Source organism: Manis pentadactyla, chromosome 14 (genome assembly GCF_030020395.1).
Source record: "Manis pentadactyla isolate mManPen7 chromosome 14, mManPen7.hap1, whole genome shotgun sequence".
NCBI classification, from domain to species: Eukaryota; Metazoa; Chordata; class Mammalia; order Pholidota; family Manidae; genus Manis; species Manis pentadactyla.
The window spans coordinates 13547438-13571938 of NC_080032.1; the positions used below are offsets into that span (position 1 = coordinate 13547438).

Genomic DNA, 24501 nt, shown 5'->3' on the forward strand with positions numbered 1-24501 from the left:
GAGGGGAGCTCCTGTTGCGTCACCGCGACTTTACGCCTGCGCTCTCCCGCTCCGAGCACGTGTCTGTGCTGTGGCCCCGCCTTGATCTCGCCCCTCTGAAAGGCAGGCCGGGTAGCATAAAGGTTTAAAGTCGCTCGGACGCTTGTCGTCTGTGCTTGGTTCTGGATTTGAAGATTTCAGGCTGGAGTGCGGGACCCAAGTTTACGTTCTTAAAGCTCCCTGGAATGCGGCGGAGAGGATCATCCAGTCCACCTTTCTTAACTCTATTTTGCAGCTTAGGTGTTCAGGTTCCGCAAGTTTAGTCGTTTATCCAAGGTTGCCCAGACAGACTCAATTGGGATGTAAACTTGGATAATCTGAGTTAGAATCCTGGTTTTGCTCTTTTCTGACCGTGTGACCCTGGTCAAATGACGTCATCTCTCTAAGCTTCGATCTTATCTTTTGTACTAATTCACGGAAAATTCTTTCGTTTTTTGAGGAAATAAGTGTTGCGTAGCCATCATGTTTCAAGGCTTCGAGGGTCCAATGAAAAGGAAAGCGACGTGGTTTGTTTTCCTGGGATTTTTTTTCAATATTAAATAGTTATGTATTAATACCTAATATTTAGTGACTTAATACTTAAGTATACGTTAAGCTTGCTAATGAGGGAGGAAAGCAATAAATACACGTTATCAATACCTTCCTACCTCAAAAATGAGAAGCTTAGTTGAAGGAGTAAGCACCATGCCCTGACTTTTAAAAATGTATTTGTTTATGTCTGTATTACTATATGAAACAGCGAACGGTCACAATTTATATGGCAATGTCTGGCAATAAAAAATTTCAAAATAAATGCCTAGTAATATTCATTACGTTGGTTTGCAGAAACTCATTTAAAAGCAGAAAACTAATACATGTATTGAACGCTTACTCGGTACAAGACATTACATAAAGGGGAGGAATCTGGGAAAAGGGTTTTTTTTCACGAATGGTGCAATCGATCCTTCCCAGAGCACTTGGAGTTTTCTCTGCTTTTGAGGTTTAGTTGTTGGGGAGGCAAAACCACGCGCCAAGTCAGACTCGGCAGTAAGTGAATCATTTATTCCAAGGATCAGTTTGACCTTCTCAAGATGACTCCGAATCCATCACAACAATCACGCTCGCTCCATGACTTCCTCTCTGGACTCCACTTCCTGTTCAAAGACCTAATTTCTGTCCGAAGTTGTGACGGAACACATGTCATATTAGTGAGGTTTTTTTTCCTCTGCGAGAACTTCCACAACTACATAAAAATAATACTAGTTTCGTGATTTTGAAGATTTTCCCGTCACCCGAGGCTCACAATTTCCCTTTAGGTGGCACGCGAGCTGGGTTTTGATCAGGCGCCCGCTGCGGGCAGCCTCTCCTTCAGCGGGTCTTTGGCGACCGAGTGAAGACCCGAGAGTCACTGGAAGCGCAAGATGGCGACAGCGGCCGCAGCGTCTCCTTCAGAACCAGAGGCTGAGCCGAAGACTGGGCCCAACGCTGAGGGAGAGGAGGATGAGGTTAAGGCGGCCAGGACGAGGGGGCAGGTGTTGACGCGGGCGGTAGCCGCTGCGACGTACAAGACCATGGGGCCGGGGTGGGACCAGCAGGAGGAAGGCGTGAGTGAGAGCGATGGAGATGAAGAGTACGCCATGGCTTCCTCGGCGGAGAGCTCCCCGGGGGAGTATGAGTGGGAGTACGACGAAGAGGAGGAGAAGAACCAGCTGGAGATCGAGCGGCTGGAGGAGCAGGTGCGCCGCGGGGTGGGCATTGGGCCCCTTTCCTCCGGTTCCCAGGCCCGACCCTCCTCCCGGGGCCAAGGCCGCCAAACCGCCGTTAATCCCCGTAGCATCAGTTTTTTGCGCGCCTTCTGCTTGCTGGGTGCTTTGCAAGCGTCATCTCATTGGGACTGTGAGTTTGCTATTTTAGAGCGAGAGAAAAAGATACAACGGCCCAGTGAAGGAAATAGTGTGTTCTCCGTCTTACGACAATAAACTAAACCGAGGCTTCTCGTGGACGGAATTCTCTTGCCCAACACTTATGCAAGTCGCGGGTCAGGCTTTTTGAACTTTGAGCCGACTCCAGAACTCCCACTCTTAACCACACCACACCGTTAAACTCTGTCCATCAGTAGGAATCCTTGTGCATAAGAGATTTTTTTTTTTTTTGCACTGTAGGATATACGGTGTGGTAGAGAAAATAATGACCGTGACAGTTACAGAAACGGGAATGCAGAGATTTCAGTGTCTGGCGGCTAAGGCCCCAGTTATAGCTGTTCCATGCCTGTGTGTGCTTGGGCGAATTTCTTAACATCTCTGAGCCTCGGTTTTCTCATCTGTGAATTGAGAGGAACAGTTTCTGCATCACGTAATTGTCGTAACAGTAATTATAACCCTGTGTGTGGCACCTAGTAGTAAATTGATTTCTAATCTGAAACTGATGAGATCCAGTGTCCCAGCAGGAAGTAGGTGGCACAATCAAATAAGGGCTGTTTGAGAAAAGTTTAATAGAGACTATTGTGTTTATAAAGTTGTGGGCAGGAAAATAAGGAGTGAAAGTTAAGTACCCCGGGACTAGTAGTAGGAGGCCTTTAGGCCGGAAAAGGTGAGGGAGTGACCCATTTTCTGATTAGTTGTGTGGAGGGGGCACCTGAGAGGAGTCCTTTGGTCAAGGGGATGCAGCCCTAGTTCCCATCAGGGATTGCGGTGCCCTGACTACCTCCTTTTCCTCTCTCCAGGTGGGCCAGAGACACCCATCAATGTGGTCCACACACGGGTGCAGGATAGGGAGGGGCACACAGGAGATAGAGCACGTTCTTATTTTGCAGATGAGGCAACAGGCTCAGAACAAATGATAAAATGATTTGCTCCATGTCACTCATCCAGAGGTTTGAACTTTTCATGGCTGTCTGTGGACCAAATGCGACACTGGATAGGCAATCACTTAGTGATGTGAAGTTGTTAGCCTAGGTTGCTCACTTAATTTTGCTGGGCATGCGATTCCTTACAATGTCCTCTCTGGCAGTGATATTTTTGTTAGGTTGTGAAATAGCGATACCATTCATTGGTCTAGCTTGTTTCGCATGTCATCACATTTGAAAGTCAAAGGAACCAGTTGGGGTAGGCAGCTGGTTTTTATAAATAAGTATACACAGATGCTCATCCAGTCTTATATTTATTCAGCAAATGCAGTATAATTTGGGGGGGTGCCAGGCTGGCTGTGCCCCTTTCCCGTGGGTCTGTATTTCTGACTTCTAGACTTGGGCTTTTCAATGAATCATTAGCTCAGTTGGATTTTACTGTCAAGTGAGGTAGGGGAAATAGGATTATCTCTTTTAGTGGAAATTCGGGAGGTTTGGAAACAGATAAAGTCTTTCATGTGGACAGAGCTGAGTTCTGGCTGCTGGGGTTCTGCAGTTGTCTGCCCTGCCTCAGGCCACTGAGGGTGGGGTGGAGCTCGGCCACACACGCTGGCATCTGGCAAGTGATGGTGAATGGAAGAGCCTCTGGCCTTTTCCTCTTTGTTCCGGAGTCTTGACTGACTTTCTCCAGTATTTCCAACCCCCACCCCCTACCTTATCCTGATCCACAGCTTTTAGCCCCTGCTGTGAGTAACTTCCAGAGAGGTCTGTGAAAGACTAGGCCTTGCAGGATTTGTGAATTCCAGGTCTCATCTCTGAGTGTGTTTTATGAAAGCTTGCAACTAGCTATGGAATTTGTTTCTGTTCACAAAAGCAAAGGTTTTCTATTATTTGTGTTTGTGTCCTGAAACTAAACTATGGTGCCTTCCAAGTTATTTCAGCTCTCTGAGCCTACGGTGTCCCAGTTGGTAAAAAGATAGTTGTAATAGTCCTCCCTGACAGGGCTGTTATGGGACCTTAAGTGACACGGTGGGTAAAGCTTCTGCCACAGTCTGACGCATAGTAGGTGCCATGCCACAGCCTGCTTCAGTTCTCCTTTTCCTGCCTTCCCTGTGATTACAGCAGTGTGTCCTTGCCACTAGCTCTCTCTTATCTCCCCACCCCCATTCCAAGTCTAGGTCGTGCACTTAGGAAATCAGCCAGCTCATCACTTTGTGCATTGGCCAGACTGCCTTTCTTTATAAAGCATCCTTTGTTGTTAATGGTGTTCTGACCTGAATAGACGAGTGTAGGTATTCATTTGTCAGTGCGGGTTGAACTCTGGAAATGTCTCAGATGCATCTCAGTGTGCATTTAATATGCATTCAGAGTACTTCTCCATATGTAACAAAATTTGGGCCTAAGAATCAGAAATTTAGACCAAAAAGCAACTTAAGAGGCCGTTCCTCTTCTTCAGTGATGTTTATACCCTTTTCTTCTGACCTCACATGATATTCCCCATGAGGGGCACTCGTTATACACATTACATTAACCCAGCAAGGGCTCCCCCCTCTTTTTCATGCTCAGAAAACATGTTTAGACCCAGGTGTCAAGAGTGGTGGCCTTGATGCCGCGGTTCTTGTTTGAGGAATCGAAGAATGAACTTAACAAACAGTCAAGGTATACAGCCAGGGAGAGGCTTTTATTCAGAGATACAGTGAGAGAATAGAGCTCCTGGCTCTCTCCAGGAGGGGACAAGAGAACCTGTGGTGGTGTGTTGTCTAGGGGTTTTATAGGCAGTTGAAGATTTTTGGGAACATGAAAAAAGGCTTAGGGGTGTGGACTTAAGTGGTCCCTGAATATTTGGAATTAACTTAAACTTTGTGCTCTGATTTCTCCTCGAGATACCAGCTTCTTGGTCTGGTAGCATATCAAACAAGGCCGCCCCCAAGTATTGTCTGTTTGCTGAAGAGTAAGTTAAGAATCTTACTTCTTAACTTCTTGGGAGTTATCTTTAAGGTGGAATCCTTCCTGCCTTTTACTATGTTGTTTATGGCTGGGTCTGCATGCTAAATTAGTTGCCCAGTTTGCAAATAACCTCATCAGGTCTGAAGGAGGAAAGACAGCACAAAGGCCTGGGCCTTTTAGCATGCTAAAGTGAATCTTACACATGATCACAAATGATTAGCATAATAATAAAACATGTGCTACTCTTCTTTATCTAGGGATATTAACTGATCTCACTGAAGAATGACTCTAGAGCTTAATGTTTAACACAGAGTTTTGGTAGGGGGTTTCCTTGCATGTAGTTACATTGTTCTGACTGCAAATATCCTGCCTTGCTTTTTCCGGAGGCCCTCACCCTACTCTGACTGCGCCCCCACGGTCCCTGTCTCAGGGTGACAGGGAGAACCTTGAATGTTCTTTAATGAGGTAAGGACATTTCACAAACTTCACTTCTTTAACTGTTGTTACTTGTATGACACTACTTGACAATTTTGAAGCATCTGTGTCATGACAGTGCATTTGAGAACCAGAGGTTTACTCCGTCTCCTCCCTGGTTCAAATGAGGAAACAAATGAGGAAACAGAGCTGGTGGTGATCAGAACATTTGTGTCCTAACCTAGTCCATTCCTTTTCAGCTCCTCACGTAATCATGCGATAGGTTCATCTGGTGGTTTTGTTAAGTCCTGAGCAGGAGAATATTGCTGAAAGACTTAAGACTTAAAAAAAGTTAAAGGCCTTGTAAGTCCTGGGAAAGGAAATCCCGGGGCAAAATACCTCTAAAACCAAAATCAGTCAAAGGGAGAAATAAAGTTTAAAATCTGTTTACTGCTTACAAACTGCCGTCTGGGGCTGTCTCTCTTTCCTGCTCCCGCAGAAACAAAAGCCGGCCCTCCCCCTCACCTCTCAGGTACTGATAAGCCTTCCGTTGCCCAGGTAATTACCCATTGATGTGGAGATGAACTTCTCTCCACCCTGAGGATATGCAAATGCACTAAAGCCATACTTCTTTCCACTTCTGAACGCCTGCTGATACGCAGATGTACTAAAGCCAGGCAAGATATTCTGAAAATATAACAATTTTACCCACAGCTATGCTCTTATCTGTTACTGATTCTTCTTTATTATCTTTTACATTAAACATAATTCACATCTGTGAATTATGAAGTATGGCGGTCAAATGAACACTCCTTATCTGCCACTCAGAGTTGGAGCTTCATCAGTGTTGTTGCACGCACTTGTTGGGCTTCTCCCCTGACCCTCCCCGTCACCCCTCCTAAAACCCAGATAACTACTTCCTTGAATCTTGTGTGCTTCCTTCTCTTTTAAAACGTGCATAGTTTTATCACCTAAGTATGCATCCCTAGGCAGTATGTGGTCCACTTTTGTTCAGTTTTGACTTTTTATAAAGTATCATGTTGTTTGTAGTCTCCTGGGACTGCCCTCCACTCAGCAGTGTGTTTCTAAGATTCATTCATGTGACTTGTAGTTGCAGTTCATTCATTTTGACTATTGTGTGAGTTTGGCACAGTTTATCAGTTCTCTGGCATTTGGACTTGTTAGGCAGGAAAATAGATATGAGCGGGGTGGAAAAGAGAAAAAGACCTTAAATTAATCAATTAAAGCTCAAAAAGCCAGGAGCAACTTGGCCTGGAATGTTTGAATATTCCCCAGATAAAGGTACCTCAGTATAGCCCACGTCTTTATTGTGTTAATCATGCAGGCCCAGCTTACTTTTTTTTTTTTTTGGTAGATAATTATTTTTTATTGAAAGGTAGTTGACACACAGTATTACATTAGTTTCAGGTGTACAACACAGTGATTCAACATTTATATACATGATAATTCTAGGTACCAGCTATCACCATACCAAGTTGTTACAATATTTTGACTATATTCCTTATGCTATACATTACATCCCCGGTTACTTATTTATTTTACAATTGGAAGTGTGTACTTTTTTTTTGTTGTTGTGAGGGCATCTCTCATATTTATTGATCAAATGGTTGTTAACAACAATAAAATTCTGTTTGGGGGAGTCAATGCTCAATGCACAATCATTAATCCACCCCAAGCCTAATTTTCGTCAGTCTCCAATCTTCTGAGGCATAACAAACAAGTTCTTACATGGAGAACAAATTCTTACATAGTGAATAAGTTACATGGTGAACAGTACAAGGGCAGTCATCACAGAAACTTTCGGTTTTGCTCATGCATTATGAACTATAAACAGTCAGTTCAAATATGAATACTCATTTGATTTTTATACTTGATTTATATGTGGATACCACATTTCTCTCTTTATTATTATTATTTTTAATAAAATGCTGAAGTGGTAGGTAGATACAAGATAAAGGTAGAAAACATAGTTTAGTGTTGTAAGAGAGCAAATGTAGATGATCAGGTGTGTGCCTGTAGACTATGTGTTAATCCAAGCTAGACAAGGGCAATAAAACATCCACGTATGCAGAAGATTTCTCTCAGAACTCAGCTTACTTTTTCCTTTACCTATATGCTGTTTTTTTTTTCTCCTTCTGGCCCTAATTAAGTAGCTTGTAACCTGGGTAACTAATTTAGCATGCAGGCCCAGCCGTAAACAACACAGTGAAAGGCATGGAGGCTGGGCAGGCAAGCTGTTTGATATGCTCCGAGACCAAGACGCCCGTATCGGGGAGAAATCAGAGCAAGAAGTTCCTTGTGTTTTAAGTTAATTCTGACTATTCAAAGGCCACTTAACAAGCCTGCACCCCCAGCCCTTAGTCACATTCCTAAAGAATCCTTAAAAGGGGGAATCCCCGGCCTTTCGGCTGCGCGTTCCTCTCTCTGGGGTCGCCGGCACTTTATAGGTGCGTAACCTTTTAACTCTCTATTTTCAACCTTTCAGGGGACCCTCCTCTCTCTTAGGTCCCCCGCATTTTCTAAGTGCGTAACCTTTTAACTTTAAACTCTCTCTTTTCAAGGTTTCACAGGGGCGTTCCTCTCTCAGGGGTCACCTGCACTCTCTAGGTGCATATCCTTTTAACCTTTTCCCAACCTTTCAGGGGTGCCTCTTCTCTAGGGCAGCCCACACTCCCCTTTCTCCGAGTGTGCTCCTTTTGCTTTACCTAGACTTCTCACTTAAACGCATTGTCTCTGTGCCTTTCCAGTATTAAGTGTTTTATTACTTTGCTTTGTCATTCTAATCATTCGAATTCCGGCTTTAACTTTCACTCTCCTATTTCAGACAAGTAAGGAGGGGCTGCTGAGAGCTCAGACCTGTGCTTGCAAATTACCGTTGCCTGGGTGACCGGGAACTGCCGCTTACAGTCTTGCTCTTTAGTAACCTGCCTGAAAGTCTCCCTTTTTTACCTATAGGAAGTTTGCAGAACATAATCTCACTCCATCCAGTGCTCTGCGGCTCCCGCAAAGCCTGGGGTCGTAGGGACTCAGTTTCCAGGCCTTGCAGATCCAAGCAGACGCTGGACGCCAGGTGACCCTGGCTTAAGGAGTTGGCAGGGGTCGTGCCCCATGCTGAGTAGCTGTTCTGTGAACTTCCTTTATTATTCTGTTGTGTCATTCCCTAACACTGTTACTTTAATGAATTCCTTCCTCACTTTGTCCTCTGATTTCCCTGCGTCACCGAACCGAACTCTCCCTAACAGACTGTTTGCAGTTTTTTCCCCCGTTGCCAACAAATTACAAGGAACATTGTTACTGTTGAATTATGTATGAGTTTTTCAAAATCACCGTTTTTCAAATTGGGATTATGGTCATGGGTCATGAATTCACTTCAGTGGATAGAACCAGAGCCACATCTATCATGTATTTTCTCTTTGCATGGGTCTGTTTTGGGAACTCTCTTGTTCTGTTGTTCAGTTTGTGTATCCTGTGTCAATGCCATGATCTGATTCATCATTCCTGAGACTTGCTCCTGCAAGACAAACCTTCCTATGTGTATTTTAATGCAGTTGCTAATATCTAGATTATTTGAGTACATTGTCAGATGGCAGAGTGTTAGTTGAATGAGGTATAGGTATTCTGCTGTCTCTGGAGAGGGAATGTTTATTGCTGAAATGTTGTGGCAGATGTTGGAAGAGTGGATACTAGTCTAGTTAGTCTCTGAATAGACTTAATGTTACCCCACACCCTAGATTGTATAAAGACTTTTTAAAAAAATGAAGCTTTTTATTTTGGGGTAATTGTAAATTTCCCTGCAGTTGTAAGAAATAATTGATCCTTGTGTATCCATTTCCCAGTCTCCCTCAGTGGTGACCTTTCGTAAACTATAGTATAATATCACAACCCAGATACTGATGTTGACACAGTCAACACAAAGATGTCCTTGTCACCTGTGGGATTAATGGATTAATACATAAATCAAGCAATATAGAAATCAAATGTACAAATACACATGACTTGATTATTTTTCCTACAACAGAATGATTAGAGCTGAAACAGTTCCTACAGCTCGGGATGCCCTCACATGGTTCTGGTATCCTTGAGGAGCGTCATGCCCTAGGGCTAGACTCAAGGTCAGATAATGATTGTGTGTTGATCATGTGTTGAACCCCCTACTCAGAATTCTTTAGATGTTTTAAGTTCGTTTGCTCAATAAATATGAGGAGTACCTTTTCGGTGTTACTTGTGCTGTGACTCTAGCCTGGCTGCTGATCTCAAAGTCCCAAGCGACAGGTTCCCCTGGTTCCCCTGCGTCTCCCTCAGTGGATCCCCCAGCTCCCCTGGGAGCCGGGAGAGTCACCTGAGTGGAGGCCAGGATTCCCTTTCAGAGGCCTCTCCTTGGATGGGAGGGACTGAGGAAGGCCGCGGGCACCTGCGAGAGTCTAGGCTGAGGCTGCACTTCAGCGGCTTCTCAAAGGCCCGCGTGTCTGGAATCAGACCCCGACAGCCCGACTGGGTGTCGTGAGGAGTGACTCTCTTTCTCTGACTTCCAGCCTGCTGCTTCAGGCCGCCCTGGCCTCTGAGTGAGGCAGGGGATGTTCCTAACTCTCTCCTAACTTCATCAGTTTCACGGAACCTGATGCCCACCACCATAAGGTAGGAGATATACAATATTATAAGGTTATGCAGCTTAATTTATTTTAATGCAAGAAAAGAAAATAGTCAAAAGTCCCATGAACTACTACAATATGGAACTAGTTTTCTAAATTATTTTGGTAAAAATCTATTCTACTTACTGGGTTCATCATTATCCTCAAAAATTAGGTTTTTAAACTAGACTCCCTGAAATGGAAGAAATTTATCTTATGCAATATAGCCTGATTTTAAATAACTGGTGTTAGAATTGTAGTTGCATTTCATTTCCAGCCCCCCTAGACACCCAGAGTCCCTTATCAGTTCAGAGCCTTTGTTGGCCCTGTTTCCCTGTTTGCCTTGGGCCATCTAGACCTTAACCCGGTTACGTAAACTGCTCGCCCTCAGAGTGTATTCTTGAAAACTGAAGTACTTTTAATAAAATAAGCTAAAAAGAAAGAAGGCAATTGGATATTAGTAACTCAAATCTTTGTATCACGTTATCTGTCTGTATATATGTTCTTTTATGAAAAGTGTTGCTAACTGTAGTCATCACGTCTCAATCTGTGTGTCTAAGTGTGTAAATGAAAAATATATTCTACCTCCAGATGGTATTAAAAAGAATTAATTGATTTAAAGACAAGTGCTGGTGAAAATTGGGCATTCTAAAACTTCCAGAAAATTCTAATAAAAAATACTAAGCATTAATGCTAATTTAAGTTGAACTGAAATGGACATGTCCTTATGGTTATCAGCTGCCTAAGTTTACCTAAAGTCATTTAAGTTGATGTTGTCTGTTAAATCTTTCAAGAAAAAAATGCTTAAAAAGAGGCTTGACTTTGTCTAATGTTTGGTAAAGGTTTTGTGAGCATGGTTGTTAGGAATGAGTAAACTAAGTAAGTGTAGCAAGTAAACATCTTAATAATTGTGTTACAGTGTGTATATCTATGAACAGCCTGAGAATCTTTGTGGTAATCTAAAATCTTAAAGTTTTGCTAAGTTAAGTAGACATATTTTGTGCTTAGAGATTGTGCTAAAGCATGCGGTTCCAGGAATTATAAAATGTGTTCACAAATTTGTCAATCTAAAGAATGCTAGTGTAAGTTCACAATAGCCTACTTCTCAGTGTTCACTGAAAATTAAAGTTCCTAATTGTTTTAAGTTCTAATTAAAGCTACTTAAAATAATAAGGAAAACATTTCTTTCTGCATGCTAAAAAATGTCTTTTGATTAAAGAAAGTAACTTTTCTAAAGTACAGCTGTTTATTTAAAGAGGAAGAATTCTAAATATAAAAAAACTGTAGAAACGGTAGAAGAATTGATATAATCATGCTATGTAAAATTAAAGCAAATGACTCGATATCAAGAACACAGCAAATTAAAATTTTGTTTTCAGCTAAAAGGACAAAGTTTTCTTAAACTGTTAGTCTGCTTTTAATGTCGAAAAATTACAGAAGGTTTTCTAATTGTTTTATCAAAGCAGTTTCTCATGCTTAAAGCCTCAGTGAGTTGTCTATTTAAGAAAATGAGATCTTACTATTAAAAGGACTAGACTAGAAGCTAAACTTTGCTAACAACTGTGTAAAAGTCTGTATTTGCCTTTGAGGTATTTTGTTGTCATTCTGGTTAAATAGATAAATATTACTTCTTGGCAACCTATAATCTTATTTAAGCAAGTGCCAAAGAACTTTCTTCTGACAGCTTCCCAAAATCAAATTCAAAAAGGTGCTTTTACCTCCAGTTAACTGATAGTTTCCAGAGGGCCCCTGGAACATGTCAGAGGAATTTTTTTTCATTGGGGAAGGTATTTGGCTAATTTGGCTTATTTATCTGATATATAATTACCTGCTTAATTACCTGGAAAGCACTGTCAAAGGCTAAACTTTGTTACTAAGTGTTTTGTGTTACAGATATATTCAAATTTCCTTATGTCAACTGTCTTATAGTAAGCTCTCATCAGATCTTTAACCATCGTCATTTCTAAGTCTTTTGTCATTTATAGTCACTGTTTTATTACTCCTAAACTGGTAAAGAACTAGATTTCAGCAGAATGGTATTAGTTACATAGGATTAAGTAAACTAAGGAAGATGATTTTGTGGCTTTTTGTTTCAAGTGTTGCTGATAAATGTTTTAAACTTTATTTCTTAAGCTGACAACAGTTCAGTAAATGACAATATCTTTATAAGCAGAATTGAAACATTTATCTTTCTACCTGATCCCTTCAGAATTTAAAAACTACTAATAAAAATGAAGGTCATTTTAGAGAAAAGTATTGTTTCAATAATGCAGCCTTGTCTAAACTGAATCCTAATACTAGTTGTTGGGATATAAATTAATCCAGAATTCTAGTTTCCCCAAAATTTCTGGCTATAAATTCTCCAGATGTTTTAGTTTTCTCTTATCATTTCCATTAAAGTTTTACTATTTCTAGTTCTCATGTTCAGCCATGCATTCTTAATCTTGTCAGGTTGATCCAAAATGGAAAATCCAACTCCAGATGTTGCTACTTAACCTAATAACACGACTTGTTCTATCTTGCCTAGAAGCCATAAAATTACAAATAGTAATAGGAATGGAACCCAAGATGGAAGCACCCATCTCCCGAGGCCTCTCTACCCACCAGTGATGGAGACCTAGCTGCACCCTTTACTGCGCCCCCTCTCAGCACGAAGCAGCCAGAGCGGTCATCGCCCCCTTTTGCTAGCAGTGGCTAGGGTCTCTCTGTAGAGGTGGGGAAGGAGACAGGAACCTTGGGTGTAGTCAGAGTAGGGTGAGGGCCTCCGGGGGAAGAAGCAAGGCAGGATATTTACAGCCAGAGCAATGTGACAATGGGCAGAGAAGTCCCTATGAAACTCTGTGTTAGGCTTTATGCAAAGTCAAGGTCACACTAGTTCTCATCTTCATTGAGATCAGTTAAAGCTCAAAAGGCCAGGAGCAGCTTGACCTGGAACGTTTGAGTGTTCCGCAAATAAAGAAGGGTATCTCAGCTTAACCTGTGACTTCACTGTAAACAGCCCTAGCAAACAGACAATAACCCAGCCCACCTCAGGGACAGGGCAGGTGGTACAAGTTCACACCCTAAGCCCTCTCTTCACATTATCAAGGTATATGTGGCGTGAGTCGCATCCTTCCTGCTTTAATAGATTATCCCGGAAATAGTCATAAAAGATTTCTGCCATCTGATAGTGATGACAGCTTGAAGCTTTTAGATCCCACCTCTGTTGCTGTTGCAGTGGCATTCATCCTGCTGGTTCCTGGGCTTGTCGGTAGAATGCAAAAGGAGATACCTAAGCTGGCCTGTGCGTATAGCAAGACAACACATTTGACTGCTTCTTTATTATCTGAACTCAGTCAAGAGCTAGAAGAAGTGTGAATTGCAGTACTATTAAAAGAATGTATGGGATGTGAACAGTTTCCAGGAATCTGTGGTTTTAATTTGTCTGACTTCTCTCAAACCATTCAAAATCAGCAGACAATATTCATAATATTATTAATAAGTTTTCACAAATGCCTGAGTTACTTAACTGGTTTTCTTGGTTTCATTGGATATGGCCCTTAATTGTGGGTCTGCTTTTGTTACGTGTATTCCTGTTCTGTTAATATGTGTATGTAATTTAATCGATAGTCTGTTAAAACCTATACAGGCTTCTGCTACTCTGCAAAAAGTTATGTCATAGAAATAATCAATCTTCTCACATTTTCTTCCGTTTGCTACTTCTGTAACTTTTCTTCTTCCTTCTTGAATACAGCCCTTTTTCTAGAGTTTGTATCTCATACATAGAATTGTAGTGCATCAAAGCCTTTCCAGCTAATGAAGATAAGATACCTCAAGTGCTGGGCATAGTAGCCATGAAGCATCAATTTTGAAAAAGACAGAAAGCAAAAAACACTACTTCTCTCTAATTTACCAACTTTACAGCTCCCTGTGTAGCCCCAGAAGATGACTGGTTAGCCAGAGACGGGTAAGATTCCTCAAGGGAGGAACAACCTAAGACAGGCACAGTCGCAGAGGGGCCATCAGGTGAGAAATTGGGGGTCAACAGAGTTGAGGCTTAGAAGCTCATCCCCCCAGTTTTGAGAGAAAACTTCTGTATCCCTGGCTGTTTTGCTGCCCTTGCCCAACTCAGATCAAAACCCAGCCTATAGGCATAGACCTGCTCACCTGCAATTGCCTTCTACTTGCACTAAATCTTTCTATCTTTAATTTACATCACGTAAATTCAAGAAGTAGTACCGCGTTCGCCCCTTGTGGCGGTGACGACAGCGATACGTACACAGACCTGGTTCACTTCAGTTGTTTATTGTTGCTCGGAACGGGAGAAGGTGAGTGAGAAGAAGCAACAGCTGGAGGGAGCGAGTGAGAGGAAGAATGAGAGGAGAGAAAGAGAGAGTAAGAGTGAGTGAGAGAGAGAGAGTGAGAGAGAGAGAGTCCTTCTCTTTCCTGCTTTTGCCTTATATAAAGGAAGCTGGCCTATGGTGATCAAGATCATGCGTGACCTTTAAGCTGATTGTTAGCATGCCTTCTGCGTGAGTTGAGCACGAGCGCGGAAGCATGGGGCAAGCCTATAGGAGCAACTTCCTTATGCTAATGCCACCAAACCAGGCAGGGTGGCGCCCAGGAAGCGGGCGCCATCTTAGGGCATTGGTCAACTAGAGTGGAAGGGCGGTGTTCAGCCATAGTGGGACTCAGCCTCGGCCATAGGCCGTCCCCTACAAAGTAGACTTTTATTTTACACTGCAGAATTTGGAGAAGTAAATTATGTTAAAAAGCCTTCTGTTAGAAACTGTCTACTTGCTACAGTCTTTATTATGTCTATCTTCTTCTTAAAAGAAAAGGGGAAAATGTGGAATTAATGGGATTAATACATAGATCAAGTAATACAGAAATTACATATGACTTGATTATTTTTCCTACAACATAATGATCAGAGCCAAAACAGTTCCTACAAAACTCATGACTGCCCTCACATGCTTTTGGTATCCTTGAGGAGTGTCATGCCCTAGGGCTAGACTCAAGGTCAGATAATGATTGTGTGTTGATCATGTGTTGAACACCCTACTCAGAATTCTGTACATGTTTAAGGTCATTTGTTTAATAAATATGAGGAGTGCCTTTTCGGCATAGTTGAGGGAACGGTGTGTATTTTCCTCGGTCCTTGTCCCCGCCACGACAAAGAATTGAAGGGCAGAGACACAGTAGTGAAGCAGAGTAAAAGCTTTATTTAAAGTTACTTAGAGAAGTGCAGCAGGCAGCCTCAGCAAGGAGAGGTGCCCGAAAGATTGGAGAGAGAAAGTTTTAAGATTAAAAGGTTACATACTTAGAAAGTGTGGGCCACCTCAGAGAGAGGAGCGCCCCTGAAAGGTTGAAAAAAGTTTAAAGTTAAAAGGTTACACACTTGGAAAGTGCGGGTGACCTCAGAGAGGAATGCCCCAAAAGGTTGGGGGTTCCCCCTTTTAAGGATTCTTTAGGAATGTGACCAAGGGCTGGGGGTGCAGTCTTGTTAAGTGGTCTTTGAATACTTAGAATTAACACAAGGAACTTCCTGCTCTGATTTCTCCCTGGGATACCAGTGTCTTGGTCTGGGAGCAGATGAAACAGGCTGCCTGCCCAGCCCCCAAGGTGGGTTGAGCTATTGCCTGTTTGCTAAAGACTAAGTTAAGAATCTTAAATTTTTAACTTCCTGGGTATTAAAATACAATCTATAAGATGGAATCTTTTCTACCTTTTACTATATTGTTTACGGCTGGGCCTGCATGCTAAATTAGTTACCTAGGTTACAAACTACTTAATTAGGGCTGGAAGGAGAAAAAAACAGCATATAGGTAAAGGTAAAGTAAGCTGGGCCTGCATGGTTAACACAATAAAGACATGGGCTATGCTGAGATACCTTCCTTTATCTGGAAAATATTCAAACATTCCAGGCCAAGTTGCTCTTGGCTTTTTGAGCTTTAATTGAATTAATTTTGGGTCTTTTTTAGTGGACTTCCTGGCCTTTTTCTGTTTCCACCCCACTCATGTCTATTTTCCTGCCTAAAAGCATTACTCTTGCGCTGTGACACCTTGAGTCCCCTGGCTGGCCTTTCAGGTCTTCAGCATTCCATTGGGTTCCCTCCAAATCTGCGGGTCAGAGGCAGGGGGGAGCCAACAGTCACCACAGGGATCCCTCCTGTAATTTTGTCATTTCAAGATTGTTACATAAGTGGAGTCAGATTTTTGGGATTAACTTCTTTTCACTCAGCGTAATTCCCTCAATGTTCATCTGAGTTGTGTGTGTAATAGTTTTCTCCCTTTTATGGCTGAGTGATATCGGTTACCATGGTTAGCTTAACCGTTCACCTATTGAAGGCCATCTGGGTTGTTTCTAGTTTTGTCTGTTAGGAATAAAGCTGTTATGAACATTCATGTACAGATGTTTGTGTGAACATAGGTTTTGTTTCTGGGAAAAATGCTCGAGGGTGCACTTGCTGAGTGTTAAGGTAATTATGTGTTGAATTTTATTAGAAACTGCCAAATTGTTTTCCAGAGTTGCTAACCCCATTTTTCATTACTGTCAGCAGTGTATGAGTGATCCAGTTTTTTTGCATCTTCTCCAGTATTTGGTGGTGTCACTTGTTTATTTTAGCCATTCTGTTAAGTGTGTAGTGATATCTCATTGTAGTTTTAAGTTGTATATTCCCGATAGCTAATGATGTTGTACACTGTTCATGTGCACTTATTTACCATCTTTTTATCCTCTTTGGGTATACATGTTCATTCATGTCTTGCTCATTTTCTGATTGTTTTTACTGTTGAGTTTGGAGTTAATATCTTTTAGATATTAGTCCTTTGTTAGATGTGTGGTTTATAAATGTTTTTCCAGTCTGTTGCTTGTCTTTTTATCCTCTTAACATTCTTTTATAGAGCAAAATTTTGATAAGTTCCTAACTGAGAGTTTTTATCATGAATGGTTGTTGGATTTTATCAAATGCATTTTCTGTATCAATTGATACTGTGGTTTTTGTTCTTTAGCCTGTTGATTTGGTGGATTACAGTGATTGATTTTCAAAGATGGAACTAGCCTTTGAATACCAGGAATAAATCCCACTTAATTGTAGTGTATGATACTTTTTATATATTAAATTTAGTTCTATGAATTTTCCTCTCCACACCACGCTGGCTATATTTCACTTTTTTGATTTCCTGTATTTTCATTTTCATTCATTTCTGTGTACTTTGCTTGAGCGTTGATCTTTGACCCATAGATTATTTAGAAGTGTATTGTTTAATTTCCAAGTGTTTAGAGACTTTCCTGCTGTTAACTGATTTGTTTTGATTCTGTTGTGATCAGGAGACGTACTCTGTATGATTTCATTTTTTTTAAGTTTGTTCAGGTTTCTTTTAATGGTCCAGGATGTAGTGTCAGTGAATCTTCATGGGCACTTGAAAAAAATGCATATTCTGTTATGGTGCAGTGTTCTATATATGCCAATTAGATCATGTTGGTTGATGGTATTATTGAGTTCTTCTCTATCCTTGCTGATTGTCTAGTTGTTCCTTTTAGTTGCTGAAGGTGGGGATACTGAAGTCTCCAATATAATTGTGGATGTGTCTATTTCTTCTTTGAGCTCTCAGTTTTTGCTTCATCTATTTTGGATGTCTGTTGTTTGGTGCATACACAATTAGGATTGTTTTTGTCTTCCTAGTGGGTTGGTCCATGTTTTCACACAATGTCCCTTGTTTTCTTGGGTAATTTTCTTTGCTCTGAAGTCTACCTTATGTGATAATAATATAACCACTTTTTTGATGAATATTTATATGGTATATCATTTCCCATCCTTTTACTTTCAGCTACCTGTGTTCTTCAGTTTGAAGTGAATTTCTTGTAATCATTAGTTGGGTGTGTTTTTATCCACTTTACTATTCTCTGCCTTTTAATTAGACGATTTACGTTTAAGGTAATTATTGATATGTTAGGTGTCCAGCCCAACATTTAATTATTTTCTGTTTATTTCCTGTTTCTTGTTCTTCTGTTCCTCTTTCCTTGACTTCTATAGTTACTTGCACACTTTTTAGGATTTCATCTTGGTTTATTTGTAGTGATTTTTACTGTATTGTTTTGTATAGTTTCCTAGTGGTTGTTTTGGGTATTACAGTGTATTTGACTTAAATGTATCTGTTTTACCACTGCGTGAAGAGTGAAAATCTTAGTTCCCTTTAGGTCCCCATATCATCCTTACTTTTAAATAGCATTGTTTGGGTATCATGTAGTCTTTAACATTTTTGTTTCGGTTGTCATACACAGTTTAGAGAACTCATGGGGAGAAGGACCATATGTTACACTTACCCATATTTTTGGTGTTCCTCTTCCTTCCTGATGCTTCAGTTTATCATTTCCTTTCTGTTTGAAGAACTTCCTTTAGCTGTTCTTTAGGAGTAAGTCTGCTAGTGACAAATTCAGTTTTCCTTGGTCTCAGATGTGTGATATAGCTTTTTAAAAAATTTTTTATTTTGTTATCATTAATCTACAATTACATGAAGAACATTGTTTACTAGGCTCCCCCCTTCACCAAGTCCCCCCCCACACACCCCATTACAGTCACTGTCCATCAGCATAGTAAGATGCTGTAGAATCACTACTTGTCTTCACAGCCCTCCCCATGCCTCCCTCTACATGTTAATTATACATGCTAATCGTAATGCCCCCTTTCTTTTTCCCCACCCTTATCCCTCCCTTCCCACCCATCCTCCCTAGTTCCTTTCCCTTTGGTAACTGTTAGTCCATTCTTGGGTTCTGTGATTCTGCTGCTGTTTTGTTCCTTCAGTTTTTCTTTGTTCTTATACTCCACATATGAGTGAAATCATTTGGTACTTGTCTTTCTCCGCCCGGCTTATTTCACTGAGCATAATACCCTCTAGCTCCATCCATGTTGTTGCAAATGGTAGGATTTGTTTTCTTCTTATGGCTGAATAACATTCCATTGTGTATGTGTACCACCTCTTCTTTATCCATTCATCTACTGATGGACACTTAGGCTGCTTCCATTTCTTGGCAATTGTAAATAGTGCTGCGTTAAACATAGGGGTGCATCTGTCTTTTTCAAATTGGGCTGCTGCATTCTTAGGGTAAATTCCTAGAAGTGGAATTCCTGGGTCAAATGGTATTTCTATTTTGAGCTTTTTGAGGAACCTCCATACTGCTTCCCACAATGGTTGAACTAATTTACATTCCCACCAGCAGTGTAAGAGGGTTCCCCTTTCTCCACAACCTCACCAACATTTGTTGTTGTTTGTCTTTTGGATGGTGGTGATCCTTACTGGTGTGAGGTGATATCTCATTGTGGTTTTAATTTGCATTTCTCTGATGACTAGCAATGTGGAGCATCTTTTCATGTGTCTGTTGGCCATCTGAATTTCTTCTTTGGAGAACTGTCTGTTCAGCTCCTCTGCCCAATTTAAAAATTGGATTATTTGCTTTTTGTTTGTTGATGTGCGTGAGCTCTTTATATATTTTGAATGTCAACCCTTTATCGGATCTGTCATTTATGAATATATTTTCCCATACTGTAGGGTACCTTTTGTTCTATTGATGGTGTCCTTTGCTGTACAGAAGCTTTTCAGCTTGATACAGTCCCACTTGTTCATTTTTGCTTTTGTTTCCCTTACCTGGGGAGATACGTTCATGAAGAAGTCGCTCATGTTTATGTCCAAGAGATTTTTGCCTATGCTTTTTTCTAGGAGTTTTATGGTTTCATGACTTACATTCAGGTCTTTGATCCATTTCAACTTTACTTTTGTGTATGGGGTTAGACAGTGATCCAGTTTCATTCTCTTACATGTAGCTGTCCAATTTTGCCAGCACCATCTGTTGAAGAGATGTCATTTCCCCATTATATGTCCATGGCTCCTTTATCGTATATTAATTGGCCATATATGTTTGGGTTAATGTCTGGAGTCTCTATTCTGTTCCACTGGTCTGTGTCTCTGTTCTTGTGCCAGCACCAAATTGTCTTGATTACTGTGGCTTTTTAGTAGAGCTTGAAGTTGGGGAGCGAGATTCCCCCCCCCCCCCCCCACTTTATTCTTCCTTCTCAGGATTGCTTTGGCTATTCAGGGTCTTTGGTGTTTCCATATGAATTTTTGAACTATTTGTTCCAGTTCGTTGAAGAATGTTGTTGGTAATTTGATAGGGATTGCATCAAATCTGTATATTGCTTTGGGCAGGATGGCCATTTTGACCATATTAATTCTTCCTAGCCAAGAGCATGGGATGAGTTTCCATTTGCTAGTGTCCTCTTTAATTTCTCTTAAGAGTGTCTTATAGTTTTCAGGGTATAGGTCTTTCACTTTGTTGGTTAGGTTTATTCCTAGGTATTTTATTCTTTTAGATGCAGTTGTGAATGGAATTGTTTTCCTGATTTCTCTTTCTATTAGTTCATTTTTAGTGTATAGGAAAGCCACAGATTTCTGTGTGTTAATTTTGTATCCTGCAACTTTGCTGTATTCCGATATCAGTTCTAGTAGTTTTGGAGTGGAGTCTTTAGGGTTTTTCATGTACAATATCATGTCATCTGCAAATAGTGACAGTTTAACTTCTTCTTTACCAATTTGGACTGGTTTTATTTCTTTGATTTGTCTAATTGCCGTGACTAGCACCTCCAGTACTATGTTGAATAATAGTGGGGAGAGTGGGCATCCCTGTCTTGTTCCCGATCTCAGAGGAAAAGCTTCCAGCTTCTCGCTGTTCAGTATGATGTTAGCTGTGGGTTTATATATGGCCTTTATTATGTTGAGGTACTTGCCCTGTATACACATTTTGCTGAGAGTTTTTTTCATGAATGAATATTGAATTTTGTCGAATGCTTTTTCAGCATCTATGGAGATGATCATGTGGTTTTTGTCTTTCCTTTTGTTTATGTGGTGGATGATGTTGATGGATTTTCGAATGTTGTACCATCCTTGCATCCTGAATCCCACTTGGTCATGGTGTATGATCCTTTTGATGTATTTTTGAATTTAGTTTGCTAACATTTTTTGAGTATTTTTGCATCTACGTTCATCAGGGATATTGGTCTGTAATTTTCTTTTTTGGTGGGGTCTTTGCCTGGTTTTGGTATTAGGGTAATGTTGGCTTCTTAGAATGAGTTTGGGAGTATTCCCTCCTCTTCTATTTTTTGGAAAACTTTAAGGAGAATGGGTATTATATCTTTGTATGTCTGATAAAATTCCGAGGTAAATCCATCTGACCCCGGGGGTTTTGTTCCTGCGTAGTTTTTTGATTACCGCTTCAATTTCTTTGCTGGTAATTGGTTTGTTTAGATTTTGTGTTTCTTCCTTGGTCAGTCTGATATAGCTTTTTAAGGAATTTTAATTTATTGTTTAAACTTCTAGCTTGAAAAGGCTCAAATATAAAAATAAACCTTACATACCTATTACTCAGCTTCGACAGATAACAGTCTTGCTGTTCTTTTTCCTCCCAATAGGGACTTTTGTTTGTTTAATAGAAATCTTCCCTATGTACCTGGCAGGTGCTAAAGCATGTTTATAAATTATCTTTTAAAATCTCCACAAGAACCTTAGGAGCTCGAGCCCAGTGGTACCACCCCCATTATATAAATGAGGAAATAGAGGCTTAGAAAAGTTAACTTCCCTAAGGTCACACTTTGGGTTTATTCATTTGTTTCCTTAGAATGTTTTCTGTATTTCAGAGAGAACCCAGGTGTGTTCTGACAGGAACTGTAACGGAGTTGAGAGAACTTTATTTTTTATTAATAATGAAAAACCCCTTTCATTGATTTTTTTTCTTCCTCTTCCTGAGGGTAAATGTTGCATTGCTGTTTGCAGTGGCTCTCCCAGATAGTACATTTACTTTGTGCAGACATGTCTGGTGTTAAAGTGGTGAGAAAAGCTATTTTAATGAGGGCATTTTACATTTCAGCTTCTGTTCCTTTTCCTTTTAGCTGTCTATCAACATCTATGACTACAACTGCCACGTGGACCTGATCCGGCTGCTGCGGCTGGAAGGGGAGCTTTCCAAGGTGAGGACGGCCCGCCAGAAGATGAGCGAGATCTTCCCCTTGACCGAAGGTAATGCTTTAGCAGTTTGGCTGCTTGTGTAAACACAGAGAATTGAAGTATGTTTTTTTTTTCAATGCCTAAAATAGGACATGCTTCTTATAGAAAAACTTTAAAGAAATACATTATCCAAAGTCAGTGATTTTTAGTTTATCATCCTAGAGTTTTTTTGCAAAACAGTTTTATTATACAATGCTGATTAACATTTTGAACCCTAACTTATTTGTCCTAATTTATGTTAAAACTTTTCTGTTTTGTTAAACTTTTCTGCTTGCCTTCTCTTTCCTATTCCAGTATTTGTTTTCCTATTCCAGTATTCCATTCTCTCAGAACCAGGTAATTGTAAATGTATTACAATTAAGCTTTTATAAACAACTTTTAATGTAAATGTTCCATACCTTATTTGTTCCACAATCTCTGGACATATAGGTTATTTCTATGTGGTTGCTCATTTGAAACAATTATACTGAGCATCTTTGTAGTTAAATCTTCTGACTCCTGAGAAAGGAGACAGAAAATAGTGGTTCTAGATCCGTCTCTGTATCCCCTTCCTCCCGGAAAGCATAACACTGCTGAGTATAGAAGCTGAAACCGGATTGCTCATATTCACTGCTGGCTGTATATCTAATTAGCTTCAGAAAACTGTAAACATTCAAAGACTGTTTTTCCAGCAGCAAAATGGGGATAACAGTAATTTTTGCCATGTAGTACATGGATTGAAAGAGATACTCTGTGTGCACATCTGACACATGCCTGGCATGTTGTAAATGCTTAGCTATTAATATTACTATCACTTACCTAGTAAGGTTTGACAGATAGAATGAGAAAATATGTATGTAAGTACTTGGCAAAATGTACAGTGCCTATTGGGTGCAGGATATTATGATTTTAATGATTTGCTCTTACCTGGTAGCATAAACCTTCTATGTGCTTGGTGCAGGTTTTGAGAACTGAATTTCTGTGAACTGTGTGCAGGATGATGAAATGTTTGCAGGCTGATGACTCAAGTCAGGTCCCTGTGCCTAGCCCAGCCTGCCCTTTGGTGAGGGAGCTGGTAATACAGGAGGTGCTATTATCTTTGTAGAGCTCTGGCTGGAGTGGCTGCATGATGAGATCAGCATGGCCCTGGATGGCCTGGACAGAGAGCACGTGTACGACCTCTTTGAGAAAGCCGTGAAGGATTATATTTGTAAGTTCCCTGTGGGCTTTTTTGAAGGTTTCTGGCAGTGGCATCCAACTTAGGTCTCTGCTGTCATGGGCTGTACTGTGAGATGTTGCTACCCAGAAAAGAGAGCATTGGTCTAGCAGAAGAAAGTTTGAGTTCAGTTATTATCATCATTGTCATATTTTCACTAGTATCACATACTCCGTGGTGATTTCAGGCTCTCCAGGTGTTCAGTGTGCCATTAATGGGATATGGCTGTGGCCTTTTGGCTCTTCAGAGAATTTGGGAAGCAGGTTCCATATCTTTGGAGGAGCCTATTGCGGAGGCTTCATGCCTGTTTTAGAATGTTGGGATCTAGCGGCACATTTCTTTTATTTATTCCTCATAGTTGTTATGCACCCTGCACCCGTGGGTTTTCTGAGTTTAAAATACTGTTTGTGATATTTGCCCCTCTCTAGATTGTTTAAATATTGGGAGGAGCCATCACCTAATCTGTTGAAAATTATCTTCCCTTTAGAGGAGGAGCCATTTCATAGACCATCTGTAAACTTAACTTCCCTCACTGAGGACTGCTGCTCCAGGAGCTAGCTCAAATCCATTTTTATCTTGCAGCCCATGTTGAAGCTCTATATTGGTAAATGAAAACAGAGTAGCCAACATGGTTTGGCTAAGTTCTTTGAAATAAACCTATTTTCAATGAAAAAGCAAGCCTTAGGAAAACATACAGTAATTCTCAAATTTGTTTCTTTATCTTTTAGTATTTTTATTTTACAAGGTTAGTATATAGGCATCTGAAGTTGTTTTCATATTTCTGAAAAGTGACTTAATAGGCAAAGTGTATATAATAAGAGTCAGTGCATTCATAAAGAAGTTAGTAATTCATTAGTCTAGCTTTAAGCTGCAGGAGTGAATATATACAAAGTTTAAAAAGAAAGTGAAAAAAACAAAGCAGCCAGGCCATTGTTATTATTGTTTAAACATTAAAAATAGAGTTTAAACTGTGGGTTTCTAGTGACAGGACTGGTGCTTTTAATCTTGTTCTTTCAATATGACCAGAAGTCTTAAAAACAAATCAAGTTTCAAAAGTTGAAAAATTGTATGTGTTGAAATCTTAGAATTTGTAACCATTTTCACTGAAATCTGTTACTGGGTTCCTTCAGTTTTAATAAATGGTCTTTATAATCATGGTCGTATTGCATACTCACACCTAACATATAATATTTATGTAGTAAAATCTCAAAAATTATACTCAGTAGGAACACTGTTTAAGAATGCTTGCTTTCAGGGCTGCAGTGTAAATGTGGGTAAACTGGGCTGCTTATTGATGAGGGTCTTACCTTTCTGTATGAATGAGTACATTTTTTGGTGGGCACATTTCTTTTGATATGCATCAAAACAAGTTTTGATATGTGGGCATTTCATATCCT

General features: G+C 40.5%; 1 protein-coding gene across 2 annotated transcripts in view; it reads left to right on the top strand.

Annotated features, from left to right (window-relative positions):
• Positions 1–1390: 1390 nt before the first annotated feature.
• Positions 1391–24501, top strand: part of SART3 (spliceosome associated factor 3, U4/U6 recycling protein) — a 43121-nt gene continuing 20010 nt past the window's right edge. The window contains exons 1-3 of one of the 2 annotated variants that reach the window (XM_036903972.2): positions 1391–1754; positions 21795–21921; positions 22994–23098. In XM_036903972.2, the coding sequence (XP_036759867.1) occupies positions 1440–1754; positions 21795–21921; positions 22994–23098 (547 nt within the window). In that variant the 5' untranslated portion in view covers positions 1391–1439. The remainder of the gene's footprint in view (positions 1755–21794; positions 21922–22993; positions 23099–24501) is intronic. The other variant, XM_036903973.2, reaches the window with a different exon arrangement.